At 39.3% G+C, this 17,936-nt stretch overlaps 1 protein-coding gene across 1 annotated transcript in view; it reads right to left on the minus strand.

Annotated features, from left to right (window-relative positions):
- Nucleotides 1-4,013: 4,013 nt before the first annotated feature.
- The window catches only part of slc1a7a (solute carrier family 1 member 7a), a 35,118-nt gene continuing 21,195 nt past the window's right edge, over nucleotides 4,014-17,936 (minus strand). The window contains exons 3-11 of the mRNA XM_063886114.1: nucleotides 16,675-16,890; nucleotides 12,541-12,583; nucleotides 11,975-12,206; nucleotides 11,621-11,720; nucleotides 10,274-10,507; nucleotides 8,893-9,087; nucleotides 6,248-6,382; nucleotides 6,062-6,161; nucleotides 4,014-5,506 (exon numbers count right to left, since the gene is read on the minus strand). Of these exons, the coding sequence (XP_063742184.1) occupies nucleotides 5,240-5,506; nucleotides 6,062-6,161; nucleotides 6,248-6,382; nucleotides 8,893-9,087; nucleotides 10,274-10,507; nucleotides 11,621-11,720; nucleotides 11,975-12,206; nucleotides 12,541-12,583; nucleotides 16,675-16,890 (1,522 nt within the window). The 3' untranslated portion in view covers nucleotides 4,014-5,239. The remainder of the gene's footprint in view (nucleotides 5,507-6,061; nucleotides 6,162-6,247; nucleotides 6,383-8,892; nucleotides 9,088-10,273; nucleotides 10,508-11,620; nucleotides 11,721-11,974; nucleotides 12,207-12,540; nucleotides 12,584-16,674; nucleotides 16,891-17,936) is intronic.

Raw genomic sequence — 17,936 nt, forward strand, 5'->3', positions numbered from 1 at the left:
TAAGCTTTCATGCCCTACTTCCCTCTTTTTCCATTTCCATTTGTCTATTTATTTTTGCGAACCCTCCCTGATGGTTATCCCTCCGCCCCCTCCGCCCACCACTGACCACCTTCTGCCAGATCCAGCCCGTGTCCCTAATTGTTCCTATCCGGCCAACTCCCTTTAGCCCATGTCCCATCCTGTCCCTCTGCCAGGTGGACAGCTGGCTCGATGTTGGTGTTCAGATGCTGGACAGGCTGCGTGGCTGGCCTGCCTCACTCCCCATTAGCATTGGGCTAATGGGTCTTTAGGAGATATATGTAACAAGCGCAATGTGATGGGGTGGGATGAGGTGAAACGCAGTGGTGTTAGCTGAGGATTTTTCAGCCTGGTTTGCCTTAAATCAACTTGAGTAGCTCAGCTTGACCTCGAATATCACCTCTGCTCAAGGTTTTCCTAGAAGTGAAAGTATGTATTAAATTGTTTTAATGAGACCAATCACCTCTGTAAAAGCCTGGTCCTATATCATTAAATTGACCACCTGCCGGGATTACGTATTGTTGTAGGCCAACCTTGTAGTCGGCTCCCTCGACCCAAAGCAATAGAATTTTTCGAATGTCTTTTGGAATATAGCCGCAAATAAGCAAACACGCGTTTATGATACTTACACCTTTTGTTCAGCACTATAATCTTCACTTATTTCCACCATTTTTAAGAAGTATTGAAACGAAATTCAACCAGCAGAAGTATAAAGATAACGTTAGACTATAAGAGAGCTACATCACAGTCAAATGGCTGCACAAGCTAAAGGCGGCTAATGTTTGACCTCATGGGGTTTATTAGTCTCATTCAGTCACCTGTTAGCGACCACTGTTTCTATGACACATAGAAGCTTCAGTAGGGTATTGACTGACGTGTATTATGTCATTCAATAACATTAAAATCTCTTAGCGTGTGTGAACCACAGACCTTATAGAATGCTAATGCTAACTCCTTTCCAGGTTTTAGGACATGTTTGTTTACCAATCTAGTTCCTTTTCAAAAACCACATCCTACAACTGTTTATACAGTATAATTGCTATGAACTGTAACTCCTTTACATTTGTCAGTATCATCCATCTGAGAGAAAACATCCAGCGTAATATGTGTTATTAAGCGAAAGGGCTCATCTCGGGAAATCAATCTGCTCAATGACGAGCAGAGCTATGTGAAGCGAAGGTCAACAGCCTGGAAAATAAATGGAATACTATTAATCAAACACAATAGGCAGCGAAAGGCTTTGGAAATATGAGTGTTATTAACATTATGATTACGTACGCATCTAGGGCGTACATTCTACTAGACAGTAGCCTATTTATTATAAATAGTTATTAATAAAGAATTATTTAAATTGGAATGTGTTTATTGTCCTGTAGCCAAACTTGATGACTGCACGCTAGAATCTGTTATTGTTGTTGCACAGCCATTACAGCCCCACTTTTATTATTACTTTGGGGTAATTATTTTCTCTTCAACGGTAATATTATACTGAGTAGATATGGCAGTAGCCAGGCATGATTTATGAGAAATAATGCAGTAACCGGGTTATTGATACCCTTGTCATTTCTATACCCCAGCTCATGATACCATACTGGTCCTTAGTAACCTCCTGGAGGGATGGATGATGGTGTAAAGGGGATCTGACCAGCAATAGGCCTGTTCCTTCAGGCCTTGAAGCAGCTTTAAAGCAGGCAAAGAAAAGAAAGCAAGGAATGAGAGAAAGGGAATGAAGCGTAAGAATGAGCGGATGTTGGCCGTCGTATAGCTAGAGCTGGCGGCCATATATACTGGGGATTGATCCCCACGGGGTGGACCCAGGTTGGAATCCGGCCTGAATCCCTTTGCCGTGCGTCCTCCCCTCTGTCTCCCTACTTCTCAACTGCACTATATTAAAGGCACTGGTTGCATAGAATAGGTGGATGTTAAAATAAAATAAATTTGTTCATAAAAATGTGGCCCTAATCCGACCAAGGTCAACCCATGTGCGTCTCTCAGAGCCCAAAGAGATGGTCTTCAAAACATTGAGGCTTTTTAATTTTTACTTTAATTTATTTTATTTCAGATGTTCTCTAAATATGGTTTATACTTTTCACCCTCTTCTGCTCTCTCCCCCCCATACATGGGGAAGCCAACACAAAGCTCATGTTTTCTTCTCCTTTCTCTGGTGGTTGCTTCCTCTTTTTTGTGTTTTACTGTTAAAGTCTAGATCTCCTGCTGGTCATATTATTTTATCTGTTTTTTCTTGCTTCATTTTGTGTATTTCACACATCGAAAATTCGACAAAAAGTAGCAGTGGGTTAGCAATTGCACTCAAGTCTTCTGGAATTGCCTTGCTAAATGAGTTTTTTCTCACATTTAATACCCAGTATTGCTCCAAGGCTGCTCTTGTTGCTCTTGCTCAGAGCTTTTCATTTAAATCAGCAAAGCAACCACTTTAAGAACACTTAATTACCAGGAAGCCCATTGTCAGGGCCAACCTCTGTATAAGATATTTGGTGGGCTTGACCTTTAAACTATTTATTAATATGGCGATCTTTAGGACATAGTTAGACATAGTTGACCATATACCGCAGTGCAAATCAATATGAGGATTCACCTGAACCAAGGTTTCAAGGTTTCAAGGTTTCAAGGTTTTATTGGTCATATGCACAGCATATACAATGTATATGTTGTGCATATGAAAATCTTATGTCCCATGCTCCTCCAACAACTCAACATACATGGTGCATATAATATATAATAATAATATATGCACCATGTATGTTGAGTTGTTGGAGGAGCATGGGACATAAGATTTTCATTGCCAACATATACGCTGTATCTGCTGTGCATATGACCAATAAAACCTTGAAACCTTGGTGCAAATAAGATAAATAAAATAGTGCAAAAAGAGAGAAGAATATTTACAATAACAACAATAAAGATTTGAGGATGTGAAATATATACATATGTGGAATACATTGAAAGTATTTAAATACTTTACACTGTTGAATGAGGAGGTATGGACAGATGCATATATTATGTATAACAGATGTATATGGCAGATATGTATAATATATAGATATGTGTACTATGAACAGATATGTATGGCAGATATGTATAATATATATATATATATATGTATGTGTGTACTATAAACAGATGTGAGTAGACATTCACAGAGCTCAGGAGTTCAGCAGTCTTATAGCCTGTGGTATAAAACTGTCTCTGAGTCTGGTGGTCTTGGTCCGGATGCTGCGGTACTGTCTGCCAGACGGCAGCAGACAGAACAGATTGTTGCTGGGGTGATGGGGGTCCTTTAATATCCTACCGGCCTTCTTCCTACACCGCTGGGTGTAGAGGTCCTCCATGGATGGCAGCTCCGTCCTGGTGATGTGCTGAGCAGTTTTCACCACCCTCTGTAGAGTCTTACGGTTGAGGGCGGTGCAACTGCCATACCAGGCGGTGATGCAGCCAGTCAGGATACTCTCGATGGTGCACCTGTAGAAGTTGCAGAGTATCCTGGAGTCCATGTTGAACATCCGCAGCCTGCGGAGGAAGAAGAGCCGCTGTCGAGCTGTCTTGGATATGACCCTGGTGTGATGTGTCCATGTCAGGTCCTCACTGATGTTTACCCCGAGGAACCTGAAGCTGCTGACTCTCTCCACAGGAGTCCTGTCGATGGTCAACATTTAATAAGTCATCCATGTTCCTGATTGCACTGGCATGCAATAATCAGACCTTTTTAAGTCTCTTTACTCATTTAAAAGCTCACTTGGCTTACGTATACATTAGGATTGACTCCCATTGGAACAGGACATTTGCTCAGGTTAAAAGCTAAACTGCTGTTGTATGTCTAACCTTTTGAGATTGGAGCTATTTTCATAATTAGCTCTTGGAATGTTATATGTCTGTATTGCACCTACAGCTCTTGTAACACAAACCTCATAGTCAAAAAAACCTTTAAAAAAAAACACCAATAGTATACTATTTGTACATTATTTATATATTTTTCATTTCTTGACGTTTTTTTTTACAGAGTTGGTACATTTTCATACTACAGTGAAATATTCCTTTTTACAAATACAGAATGGCAGCTCTTGACACTTGGTAGTAAAATCTACTTTTTTTAGACTTTTGAAATACACACATGTACAGCACGTGTCACATATACATGGGCAGATTTCCGAGTATGACCTTGTGTTGCTCTGTCTCAAGGTGTTAGGCGTTTGCTTGCTGACGCACTGGTCCCACTTGCTTCTCCTTTGGTCGTTTAAGGCAAAGAGGATACAATGGGGCGCTCAGACATCTCCACAAGACTCCAACACAAGGGCAACCACTCGTCCTGTTTTCATCGTGACCTTTATCATCTTTTTGTCTTGGATTCTGGCAATAACCGTACAGCGCTGCACATATGAGGCAGAGCACGCACTTATAGACTCAGGACATCAAGGCAGAGAAGAAAGGGACAGATGTGGCTGAGAAATATGGGACATTGTGAATAATAATTTTTTGTTTGCCCAAAATCCGATATTTTAAATGTGAACAAAAATAGAGGTTTATCAATTGTGTGTAGTTGTTCCTCTTTTTCTCTTTGTTTGTTTTTGAGTCAGAACATTTATTGGAAGAATGCTCCAACCAGGCAACCGTTTCAATATAAAGAGCAGAAGGACAAACATAATATTATACTAAAAACATAACAGATCTTGATGAATAGAAAGCGATATGAGAGGTATGTTTAATTTTTTCAGATATTACCTGTAGTGTTCTTATGGAAGACGATTAGTGCCAATTTCTTTTTTAGATCTGACCTGATCCGGTTTTCTGGAGTCAGAATTTTGAAAAAAAATATAATGAATCTCTCAGGATTCCGACTTTATTTCTCAAATTCTGAGATTTCCAGAAACAAATGTATAACTATTTTGGCCCTAATCCTCTTCTGTATGTTCTCCATTTCCGCTGACTCACAGATCTGGGGGGATGTCAGTGAAACCTCAAACAAATTGTGTGTAAGCTAGAGCAGCACATTGTCACTCTTTGTACCAAATAAAACATCTCTGATAAATATGTACACACACAAACATACACAATCAAATGCGGGTCATTATTTAAGTTACGTAAAAAAGAAAAATAGTCTTTTTTTTTTTTTTCTGCCCCGGGGTCGTCTTGCATTCACCCACCCTGGGCCTCAGTCCTTCTTGAAGCATGTGGACTTAAAGTCACCATGTCTTATATTGTCTTTTTATACATTAGTCTCCAGCCCGTTCATATCCACGGAACAGTGGTCCTTGTCCCTGTGCTCTCTCTTATGGTGCGACGAGTGAGCGTGTTTCTTCTTTTCCAGCGGCCGGACGCCCTCCTCCAGCTGCATAAGGCGAGCCACCTCCGGGTGGAAGTGGTCCTGCCTGCTGCCCGGGGGAGGGGGCTGGAAGCATCCGTTCTTCTGGTTCTGGTAGGTCATCATCTGCTGGATGCTTATCATGGGCTTAGTTTCACAGATCAGAGGCACCTGGATGACGCAATGATTAAAGAGGAAGGAATCAGGTTAATTTTATCAGCAAATATATATATTTCATACAAAATGCTTACATCCATAGCTAGATTGGGATGTTTTGTGTCCCTTAGATCATCAAGTATATACCGTGAATAAATTCCTACCACATGACCTACGTTTTGCTTTAACAGTGTGTTCTTTCAACTAGAAACATATTAGTTAGTTGGAAGAGTGTTTATCGGGGGAAACTCTTATTTTAGAATCAGTATTGTAACTGACTGAACAATTAAGCCCTATTATGCTCATTAACAGGTTCTTCAAAGTCAAAGTCCACTTTATTGTCAAAGTTTCCACATGTGTTATACATACAGAAAATAGAAATACTGTTTCTGGCAGTCCCACAGTGCAAATGTAAAAAAACTGAAACGTTGACTTTAATTAAATGTATTACATCAGCAGATTTCGCATCAATACAGTGAATTAAAGTCAACGAGTAAGATGAGCGAAAAGTCACTACTATATCCACATTCCTTTTCTCTAGGTCTTTCAAACTAAGATGAAGGCTCTCACCTGCTCCCCTTCTTTGACAAAATCTTTTCTGCAGATATGAGCCATAATGCCTGTGGCCAGTGCATCCCCCATCACATTCACCATGGTCCTGAATCGATCCCTTGATATTAAAAAGGATAAAACGTCATGCACAGTGTCAAAGACGCCTAGGAGCTTTTTAATTTGAAAAGATGGACCCTTACTTACAAAGCCCAATCTACAGCAATGATAAGAGTAATATCATCAGTTGGCAGGCCAACAGAGGTCAGCACGATCACCATGGTTACGAGTCCAGCCTGTGGGATTCCTGCTGCTCCGATACTGGCTGCAGTGGCGGTGATGCTGGAAGAGCAGAGAGGAGCAGATTGCATTTGTCTTAATTGAATATTGGAACAATTAGTCATCGTAGGTATGAGCTACCCGACGGAGAGGGGGGCAGTTTGCCATCCTGTCAAGCCCTGCAATTCAACACTGTGGCCAAATTTCAAACTTTCAATTCATTAAAAATGAGTTATTAATTCTACCTGATTAACACAAAGTTGGGCTCCTCATTTGTGACTAACGAATGGGAATTATGCTGGCAAAGATCAATGTTGCCAGCAGGTCTTATCAGCTAGCTATTATTGCTTAATCTCAGAGTTGGATATTCTGTCCTTCTCCATGTCATTAACTGTTGGCAGCTATCTCAATTTAGAATGTTAACCCGGTAAAGTAAGTTATTTTATAATGACCTGTAGACTCAAAAAATATTAGCTAGCTAAAAGAACGGCCCTTATGGTCGTGTTTAGAAGCTAACCCTACATTTGCAAGACTTGGCGGACACGAAAGTCTTGCTGACCGTTAGAAAATTTCCTAACTTTAAGTTCGCAAACAAGGGTTATGATCTAAACGCAAAACTGTCCTTTTCTTTCCCAAGTAGGAGTAGAATTTGTTGGATGCTGTTTTTTAACTCAACATTCAAAGATGGCCCTATTCTCTGAGACTCAACAACACCAGGAGCAACTCCTTCTGACTGCGGTTATGGTTACGGTGCCTGCCTCTCACAGCTTTTAAAGTAACATAACCATCATTATTTAGGGCCCTTTTAGAAAGTGTTCTGAGGCCAGAACCAGTTTGCAGTCCTAGAGACATACTGTATAAGATGACACAACAACACAAAATAAAGTAATAGAAATTTAAATGCAGATGAAATGCCAATCCAACATAAACTTCACTGTGTACTCAACTTTTGAAAATGATATCATTGACATTTTACCTTTTCTAATGACATACGGTTTCTAAGTCATAGCATTACAATTTTTAATTAAGCTAAGTATTTCAATACTTTCGGGAGAATGACGGGATATTTTATCCGAGACCCGGACCTTTGATCACAAACTGACAAACTGTCCCTCTACAGAGCTGGTGGGGGGGTTGGGAGGGTTAAGGGGTTGTGTTGGCATGCAGATGGAGCAGCTCCTTGGTGTGCAGCCAAACGGCACGGGAACAGGACTCAGAGAGAGGAAAAATTATTATAATTCTGCCGTGACAAGGGAGATGAGTAATACAGGTCATATGGGTTTTACCGCCAAGGGATTATGACAGAGTGGGCACAGACTGCAGCCATGAGGAGAGGTCTGCTTAATGTTATTACTGTTGGACATGTCATGAAATCAGAGGAAGGACAGGCCATTTTTAGACCTGGTTGGGCTTGTTCTCCTGTGGTAAAAAACTAATAGGGCATTGGTGGAAAGGAGACTGTTGGTGTTTTTGTCTGTGTGTCTCTCGGTCTGACTGTCTGTGCCCCGGGGCTTCCAGACCGATTTAGCAGAAATCTGATCAGACTAAGAAGCTCATATGAGGCGTAATCTGTGTGACATTTACATATATGTGTATCTAGTAAATCCCATAATATTTGTTATTAATTCAGAATTAAACTAAATGTGTGACGTGACATTCATTCAAATGTTGCACTCAAAAACAAGTAGCCTATGCCTGCTGCTCTATTTTTTGACTCAGATGCAATTTATAGCTTATATCGTCACACTTTGAAAGGTTTTCCTTATTTTCTGAATTTCTATTGAGACAAGAGTCCATAAAGAGTAGTTTTTCCAAAACAAGGCTGAGAAGATTCATACTCTACTCTATTATCTGCAAGGTTGATAGGAAGTAACAAACAGCAGCTTGCTAGTTTAGCTTAGCATTAAAACTAGAAACAGTGAGAAAAGCTAGCCTCGACTCCAGGAACAAGGTCAGTAACTTAGTTAATTCTCAAACAAGGTGGTTTTGATGTTCCCATCTAACTTGTCCAGCTACACAAAAGTATTTCATTAAATATTCCTTTAACTCAGAGTCAAACGTAAATTCATTTACACTTGAGTCTGAGTCCGTAGCTTTTTAGTTAGCCCGGCTGTTTATTACAGTTCATATTACTTTTGTGTGCCTAACATATGTTGATAAACTCCTAATACTGCAATTATCTGAAGACCCATGTTGTGTCTACCACAGTTGAGGAATACATCTTTCTCATGCAAAACAACGTTTGCATTTATTATTTTGCTAATGCTAATGCAACCAGCAGCTAGAGTATGTATGACATAAAATGGGATTATGTAATCAGTGGAGTGCCCCCTTTAAACCCCTTTTCCTTTTTTCATACAGTTTTTTCAAAGTACTCAAACTAAATAAATTAAATATAGACATCACAATTTCATCTCAGATATTTGACAGAGGCACCTGGAGGATTTAATCTGACTGTGCTAATATCCTTCAGTATTTTTGCCCTCCATCATGTGCTGACATATCTGACCCTTCATTACATTCTCCACCAAAAGCCAATTTATTTTAGCCAGTTCCAGTCAAAATGTTTTTACCTGATCGTGATGATCTGTCCAAAGTCAAGCTCATAGTTATTAACTTGGGCGATGAAGATTGCTGCCACAGCCTCGTAGAGCGCGGTGCCGTCCATATTGATGGTGGCCCCGACAGGTAACACAAAGCGGATAATGCGTCTGTCGATGTGGTTGTTCTCAAGTAGGCACTTGAAGGTGATAGGCAGTGTGGCAGAGCTGGAGCAAAAAAAACCAAAACAATATTAATAATGTATAGGCTACATTAGTATGATGACGGTATATTAGCATATAGACTACGAGACAAGCAGAGTTATCAATTGAATAATACCACAACATCATTTTACAGCAGTGAGTTTTCTAAAAATGCCTCAAATTGGTATTTATACATTTTCCTATGTTCATTCTAACAAGTATACAGACGTATCGTTTCTTGTTGACGTGGGGAAATGCTTGTCTTTGGATTGATATATAAAAGAACATACTTATATTTCAGATGTCATCGAATATTCCAAAAAACAGTTGCGCAAGAGCCAAAGAGCATGTAAATATGTGATCAAAATGATTAGCGGTGATGAACAACTCAATGCTGCAAACACATATCCTTTTATTTAAAGGTTTAATTGGTTAAACCTCTTAGTAACTTTTAACTCCGACACATACTGTAAAGAACCAGCATATATTTTGTATGAAATGAAAAGACAGACTTATATACGCAATCTTAACATACACGACAACCTTGAGGCCCTGTATAACCCCAGTATCATCTAATGATTCAAGAAAAACTCCATTATTACCAACTTACTATTCAGGGAGCATTTATGTGTAATTGATGTGTTCTTTGAAAACTCAGGTAATTATAGACATCTTACAAAGGTACAAAATGTAGTCGACCCTGTAGTTACCCTGCGGATGGTTCGACAACACAACCATCCCCAGTGACTGGGAGGACGACAAAGGAAAATACTCTCATATGTGAATTCAGGCAATTTTCCGCTATTTTGTAAAGTTTCTTGGTATAAATGGCTCCCTCGTGATGAACTCCAAAAGAACCAAATGATATTAGCCCACTGCCTGTTCAGTATAAAACATTCGGTGACTCTGACTGTGTGTTTATGAACAGTGCTTTCAGGTCCAACAATGTTTTCAAACAGGCATTGCTTGGATAAATTGATCACTGATTGGGAATGTTAATGATTTTTTTCCTGCCTGCAATATTCTCAAAACTTAATCAAAGCTATTTGAACTTATTTTACTTGCTCAATAGTTGAAGTATCGCCTTAGTTTAGGCACAGCATGTTTGGCTCTGAAGAAAAGCTGCCCAACAGATTCACAGGGCCTCAACAGTTTTATATGGATAAAGCCAATGCAATGTTGAATTTGGAAAAGTCCATTATTCCCCTACCTGGAGGAGGTTGCCAAGGAGATGAGAAGGGCCTGCAAAATGCCTCTTATGTACACAATGGGGCTCTTCTTAGTGATGAAGAAGTACATGGCTGGGAGGATAAAAAGGCCATGTAGCACCAAGCCCATTACCACCGTAATGGCATAAAAACCCAGCTTCTTTCCCATGGCTGAAGGGTCGTCCATCTCCAAGATCTTACCGGCAACCAGAAAGACGATCCCAAAAGGGAAATACCTATAAGGGACAGAAGGGAGGTAGAGTATGTGTTTATTAAAAGACAACCACAACTGGTTGTTGCTGTTCTAATAATTCTCAGCACTCATGATGCATTTACTGTTCAAAAATACTTCTATATTACTGCCAGTGGTTCTTTGATCCAAATGCTAACATGCTCATAGTGACAGTGCTAACATGTGGTGTTTACAATGTTTTCCATTGTAAATTAGCATGTTAACTTTTGCTAATTAACATTATCACTATTGCAGCTGGGATTATTTTATTGGAATAATACGAAACAACACATTCCTTCCTGGAAATGATAACATGAACGTCCCTTTGCGACGTCACAACATAAAATAACACAATCATCGTAGAGACCGAGTTGTTTCCAACTTCTGACTCAAAGCTCATTCACAGAAACATTATAATCCAAGACCAGAAATGGGACCATCCCAGGAGCACATGAATGCACCATTGGCGTGAGTGCCAGTTGATTTATAAAGGTATTTTGTCTTTCTATTCAGATTGGTTGAATTAAACAATTTTAAGCCTATGATGCAACATCAGAATTAAGTGGTTACAAAAGCTATACCAAATAAATGACTAAATCCAATGTCATTAAAAAATCCTCCCAAGATTTGAATAATCAAATTCCAATATCATAAATCTACATAGGCGCCATGATGATCCAAACACATTTTCTGAAGTGGATATTTTTGACATGCTGATGGTATAACATGAAAAGTTAAGGGACAACCAAGGTCACAAGGATTTATCCCCTGGGCACAATAAATATAATTAAAATGTAAAAGCAATCCAACCAATAGTTTAGACATTTCCTTAAACACAATTTCAATCTTATAGTGCCACATTAGAATAACTCACAGGATCAACAACATAAGTGGGATTCATCCTCTGGGGATCATGAAGTCCTTTTCTAATGTCATAGTGAAACTTACTGACAAAGGCGTTGATATTACCAGCCAAAAAGCCAAGCACAAAACCAGCAATCCAATTCCAAATGTTTTTTCAGCTACAATAGTTATCAATGGTACTAGTATCTGCAAAACTGCTCATACATTTGATACTTAATTTTGGTGTTTTTTACTTCCAAGATACATCTCTTACCAGATGACAATGGCAACGATCTTCAGAACGGCCTCATTCACACTCTGGCAGAAGTTGACCAAAGCGCTTCCGTTGGGTCCCATTCTTCCTAACATAATTCCTGGATAGAGAAAGAGAACCACAACAACATAGGGTGCATTCATTATTTGTTAAATGCATCACTTATACACCTCCACTGATGCACTCAACAGTGTTAATGGTTAATGGTGTCACCATTTTTTGTTCTCTGCCATCCACGTGGCCATCCATCACAGCCCATTATGAACTTAATTATACAGGAATATAATTGCCAAGTTTTCAATTATGTAGCTTAACTCTGAAGATGTGTGTGCAGGATCCATGCCAACCACTTACCCATGGTCGCTGAAAAAATTACTATCCCAAGCACATTCATGCCTTCACTGGTACCAGGTGATGTTTTCATGATGACGTCAGGCGGCGGCGTGAGATCCAGGGAGAAATTCTGTATATCCGTGCCATTGTCGTCCTGGATGCCGTAGATGTAGACTCTGCGCGTGGTCGTCTCATCCAGGAGCTGAGCCACCGTTGGTTTGGGGATGAGCTCAGGAACTCTCTGGGTTCGATACTTCAGACCAAAAACAGAGCACAGGGAACAAACTATGTTCAGGGCAGTGGGTCCTCACATAATAATGACCCACGCATGGGCTCATGTCAAAGGTGTTGAGCTTTGTATTAGATCATTCACATCATGGGAGTGGACTGCAGTAGACGTGTCACTATTTTATTTCATTATTTTAGATGGTTCTATGTTGTTGTTTTTTTATAAATACCATTTTTTTCTTCACTTTTCTTTTTACTTATTGCCTACATTTGTTTTTACAAATAATCTAAAACAGCTTATTGGTACGTTTGTGTTTTGAGCATTCTTTTATGTGTGTCTTCGTAAAAATGTTTCTCACCTGTTGAAAAGTGGCTTGAACCAGATTCGCTGGAAACATGTTGCTGTGGAAGACAATTTTGAGAAATGTGTTAGAAAGAAGATTAGGCTACATGTATACATTTTCTTTTTAAGGTTAAGTCATTCAAAGCAATAGAATCACATTCGATGGACGTTTAAAATTCATAAAGACAGACTCATCGTTAACCAAAAGTACCTCGTAACCATTGATGCTAACCTTGTAAAAAGAAATGTTGATATCTTGTTAAAAAACATACTGTATATGTTACTGTTGTGTATCCAGCATCTCTTAAATTAGTTCTGTGTCCTTCAGCAGTGTTTTATTCAAAAATATTCCCTGTGAAAAGAGGAACTATTACTAATGGTTAGTGTGTTCCCCATTGATCTTGGCTGCTAAGAATCTTTCCAATCTTTACTATTTTACACACTGAAAGCTGCTCAGACAAATGGTAAGTTATAACCTTTAAAAATGACCCCAGAAAGCCCACTCTTATTTGATATGAGCACAATTATATTGAGTGCTCCACTTGGCAGGTGGAAATTGACCAACTACCCATCACAGAACTGAGATGTGAGCTTGTTCGTCAGAAATAACTCATCCAAAGAAATGAAAAGGGGGAAAAAACAGGTCGGGAAATATTTACAGTAATAAAACTTCTTTTTTGTCTTGGAGTATGAATCTTCCAGTTGATGGTATTACGTTTTCCTGCCATCAAAATACCTGCAATATCCTGCTTGTAGGTATGAGTGTGAATATTTAGAAGCCATGTGAATGTAACCTTAAGCCCGCTGCCTGTATATAAGATGTGGACGTTTCCGCTGTGATTTCATATATTGGTTTGTTATATATAGTTTTTTAGCTTTGAATTTGCAGTCTTTGACAATTGCTTTTTATTTTTGGGGGGAAAGAGTTTGAACGAGAGGTTGGAGCTAAGTACGACCAAATGCTAAACAAGAAATGTTATGCTGTGCAAGATCTGCTCATCAATCTGCACTCAACATCAATCTTAAAACGTAATTTTTCATGCACTTCCAATCACTGAAATGCAATTTTCTAAGTTGAATTATCTTCCCTAATATGTAATTTTTCAGACTTTTGTGAAGAAAACATCCTAATGCACATTTAGGTATTTATTTGACTAACTTTGTCTATTTGGTGTCTTGATTCATTCTGAATTCACCTACAGCTAGAATAAGATAATACATCATTTGTACATTTAAGCATAATATTTCAGAAAACACTTTTCTGAAGGCATGCATTCAACTTGGAAGGTTTCATAGTGTGATCTATCAGTTAATCCTTTCCGTATTTACCTGTAGTATCACCTTTTGAAAGAGATTTAGAATGGTGGCTGTATGAGTTCTGGAGCCGAAGTTAGTATTTAGCATTTAGCATTTAGCACTTCCAGGTTGGCTGCCTTTCACAGTAGAGTTTTTGGTTAGATACCCTCAATAAGGTATAACATATGTAACTAACTACCCTACTAGTGAATGGCTGAAGCTTCTGTGTGTCATAAAACAGTAGTTGCTAACAAGTGGCTAAATGAGACGAATAAACGTATGTCAAATTAGCCGCCTTTAGCTTAGCGGTTGTGAGACTGGCCATCATGCAGTTTGTTTAAAGCCTAATGTTAGCATTTTACTGCGATTGCATTGGTGAATGAGTGGTGTTAATATGCGGTGATTATAGAGCTAGAAATATTCATAAATCCAATGGAAAATCCCGTAACTATTATTTGAGGGAGCCAAACTTCTGGGTCGGCCTACAACAATGTCATCACTATAATATTCAGTTTTAACTTATTCTGTAATGACATCTGTAGTCTGAGACTGTTTTCTCACTGCATACTAGGAAGTTTCAGTTCAGGTTGACTCCAATAGTAATTGTTAATTTTTTCCTTCACTGCCCAATTTAACTTATTCCACATAATAAATAGCACTTTGCACAGATTCTGACTAGAATGATAAACAAATTATTTTTGACAGTTTGCACAGCAGCATTGTTATTCTTTCAATAGAAGAACACATCCTACCATCAGTAATGTTTTGTGTTTCTATATCTAACCATTTCTTCCCAACTACAATCAAAGATATGAACTTTATTTTTTATTCTCACAGTTATTTTTTCCATTCCAAATGTATTGAGTTACTATCTTTTTAACCAGTTCTTTGTAATTTGTTTAAAAACTGCTACTCTAATTACAAGGAATAAGTAAGAATCTTTCATTTTGACTTCCTCTGGAGCCATATTTGCAGCTACACCAGCATGGAATTATCTCTGGCTGTAAATCCTGCATCTCCACAGAATGAAATCACAATCATAAATGAAATAGCACATGTCAGACGCAGAGATTAAAAGGCATGTTGTGTTTTTTTTAGCTGGTGCATTTAATAGCGTGATTTAAAACACATATGGCAGATATATGTGGTGGACAATATGTTGCAACTGAATGGATTTAACCACTTAACCATTGACAGCCTATCCCGTGTCTGAGACTGACAGCAAAGCAGGCTAATGAAGCGTTATGACCCCGTGCCAGTAATACATCCAAGTTTGCACATATTCATGCACATTATGGTCAATATGCTAGCTTATCACATACACACACGTGAACACACACACGTGAACACACACACACACACACACACACACACACACACACACACACACACACACACACACACGGCTGCAGGCAGTAGGGCCCGTCTGCAAGTGTACCAATATAGTATGCCTGCATGATAGATGAGGGCTTTAAAGAAGCTTTGCGGGATAAATCCAAAGCACAGCTGTGCTCTGTGAAACACACACACACACACACACACACACACACACACACACACACACACACACACACACACACACACACACACACACACACACACACACACACACACACACACACACACACACTTCACAAGCTTCACCTCTGCCCTATGATCAGTACATGTTTGGATCTCATGAGCTTGGCCAGTTTATTACTCTCTCTTTTTACATTCAAAGTGACTCATTGAAATTCATGTTATCCTAAGTACGATTGGATTTTCCTTTATATAAAAAACCCCCATCAAAACAAACAGAGTTCAACAAGAGAGCTAAGTTTCCAATGTGAAAACATGAATTATATTGCTCATGGTGCGTTAGTGACGGCGCATTCAACTTCAGAGCAGCTCTCTTTGAGTCTCCCACTGTCACACTGACACAGCAGCTCTCAGGGCCTCTCCGTCATGTTTCTCTGTGCGTGGCTGACCCCGGTTAACCTCATACACCGACTCCAACCTTCAGCAGCTCTAATTAGCTTAGCACAATAACCCACTGGCACACGAGGCCACGGGCTTTGCGCTCTGACCTTAAGCATTTCCTCTGTCTTCAGCTCTTGTGGAACTCACATGTACAGAGTTATGAAACGGCTCTAAAGGGAGGTGCTGCGTGTGTGGCATAGCGAACATGTAATTTGCTTATTCCAGCCTTCACCAAAGCAATTTGTGTTGAATTTAAAATATTTTCTACAGTAGCAAATTCAAAAAGCATTTGATTTAAATATGTTCACCTTGAATGATAAACGAATGCAATTTCTTGTCGATTTTATAACACAAAAAATGAACTCAAATTCAAAAATATGCCAGATGCGGGTGGATGTGATGATTTTGTCCTGAGTATCATTTCCCTTCCTTCCTTTTTTTCACATTTAAGCAGTTCCCTATGTTGTACTGTATGAGGGTGAAGTTTTCTGCACAAAGGCTTTGAATAAAAACATCTGAAACAAAAAAATCTCATGTAAATATAAAACAACACAGTGTTGGTTTCCAACTGCTCTAACAATTGCACATTCCCTTGAACATGGCATTGTATTTGAAGCTTAAAAAAGTCACATAATAACGTGATTTCCCATCTTATAATTAATCTTACAATGCCCTCAGATTTATCTCTTTAAGGGTCCCAGGTTGGGTTCTATAGAACTTTTAGGTATGTTTTTACCTTCACAAAAAAAGGTTAAAGAAGGAAACTCCAATGCATGAAGTACTCATCATCCATTACTGTGGTTCCCAAAGTGTTTTAAACACAGCACCTTTAGAACTTTCTAATTAGGCTAATGACAATTTCCTCTGAGGTAGCATATGTGCGTCAGTCTCTTACCGGATGAGATCCAGCAGAGCGTCAGCAGAGCTGGTCATCGGCTTCTTGCTTTCATCAGAGTCCTCTTTCTGAGCGGCTCCGCCCGGGTGGATGATGTAAACCATGAGGATACCCACTACCACGGCAACAAAGGTGGTCCAGAGGTAGTAGGAGATGGTCATGATGCCCAGGCGGCTGGAGCACTTGGCGTCTAAAGCAGCCAGACCTGACATTAAACTGAGGAATGGAGAGGAAAAGAAAGAACTGATCAGACAAAAAAGATAGACAAGAAGGAAGAAGTTAACTTTAGAAATCAAGAAGGTTTTCGTAAATGACTTTGTTCTGCTTCGGTTTTTTGGAGGTGGATATTTTTTTTAAAGACTGGATAGTTCATTGGCATGCTGCAAATCACACAAGGTCATAGAAACAAATGAAAAACTCCAACTTCCGTAAACACATATTTCATATTCAGGATCATTAGATTAAAAAGACCCCCGGAAAAATGTTCCTACAGTCACAAATTCATGAAAAAAAAAGCATTGAATTTTGTGTGAATGCTCATACAGCTTTGACATGATGACACCGTCTAATTAAACTCAAGAAGCCTCCTTGAGTCACCCTGTTCCGATAAACATTGTCACTGCACCTATTAACAAAGAAGGAAGCTTGCAATTAACACCGGCCCCTTCTCAGCTGGTGTGAAAATGGAACACCTCTAATTAGTTGAAAGGTGGCAGAATGATTTCTACCTCATGCCGAGCTGGAATGACATTGTGTTCTTGCTGTTAAAAGTGTAATTTGGTATGACTTGCTAGGTGTTTGGATGGGTCTTCTGAGTCTTTTCTCCACCTCATCTTTCGCTTTTTACCATCACTGAAATGGTAACCCTTCATCTGCTCTCCCTCGAAATCACAGTAAGGATGGTTACATCTTTAGAAATTGGGAAGTTACTAGCTTAATGAATAAAAAAGGTGGAGCCATGGGGACGTTAAGGTGAGTGTTTCTGATAAATGCCATCCTCTTTTGATTTTCCCAATGTTGACTAAAAGTATGAAATTGGTTTCACAATGATTTTCTGCGAGTAAAAGCCCTGAAATGCTGAGCAATTCTCACTCAGAATATGGTTAATGAATCAGTGCTGATACACTTGATGTGGTTAGGAAAATAATATGGCATTTTATCACAGCAACGTTTAGCTGAGTATCGCCCTGTAGAAAACTCTCTTCACAGAGCTCATGCATGATGCTCCAAAGGGGCGTGGCCAGCAGCAGCTGGTTCCATTG

Source organism: Eleginops maclovinus, chromosome 6, assembly GCF_036324505.1.
Source record: "Eleginops maclovinus isolate JMC-PN-2008 ecotype Puerto Natales chromosome 6, JC_Emac_rtc_rv5, whole genome shotgun sequence".
NCBI lineage: Eukaryota > Metazoa > Chordata > Actinopteri > Perciformes > Eleginopidae > Eleginops > Eleginops maclovinus.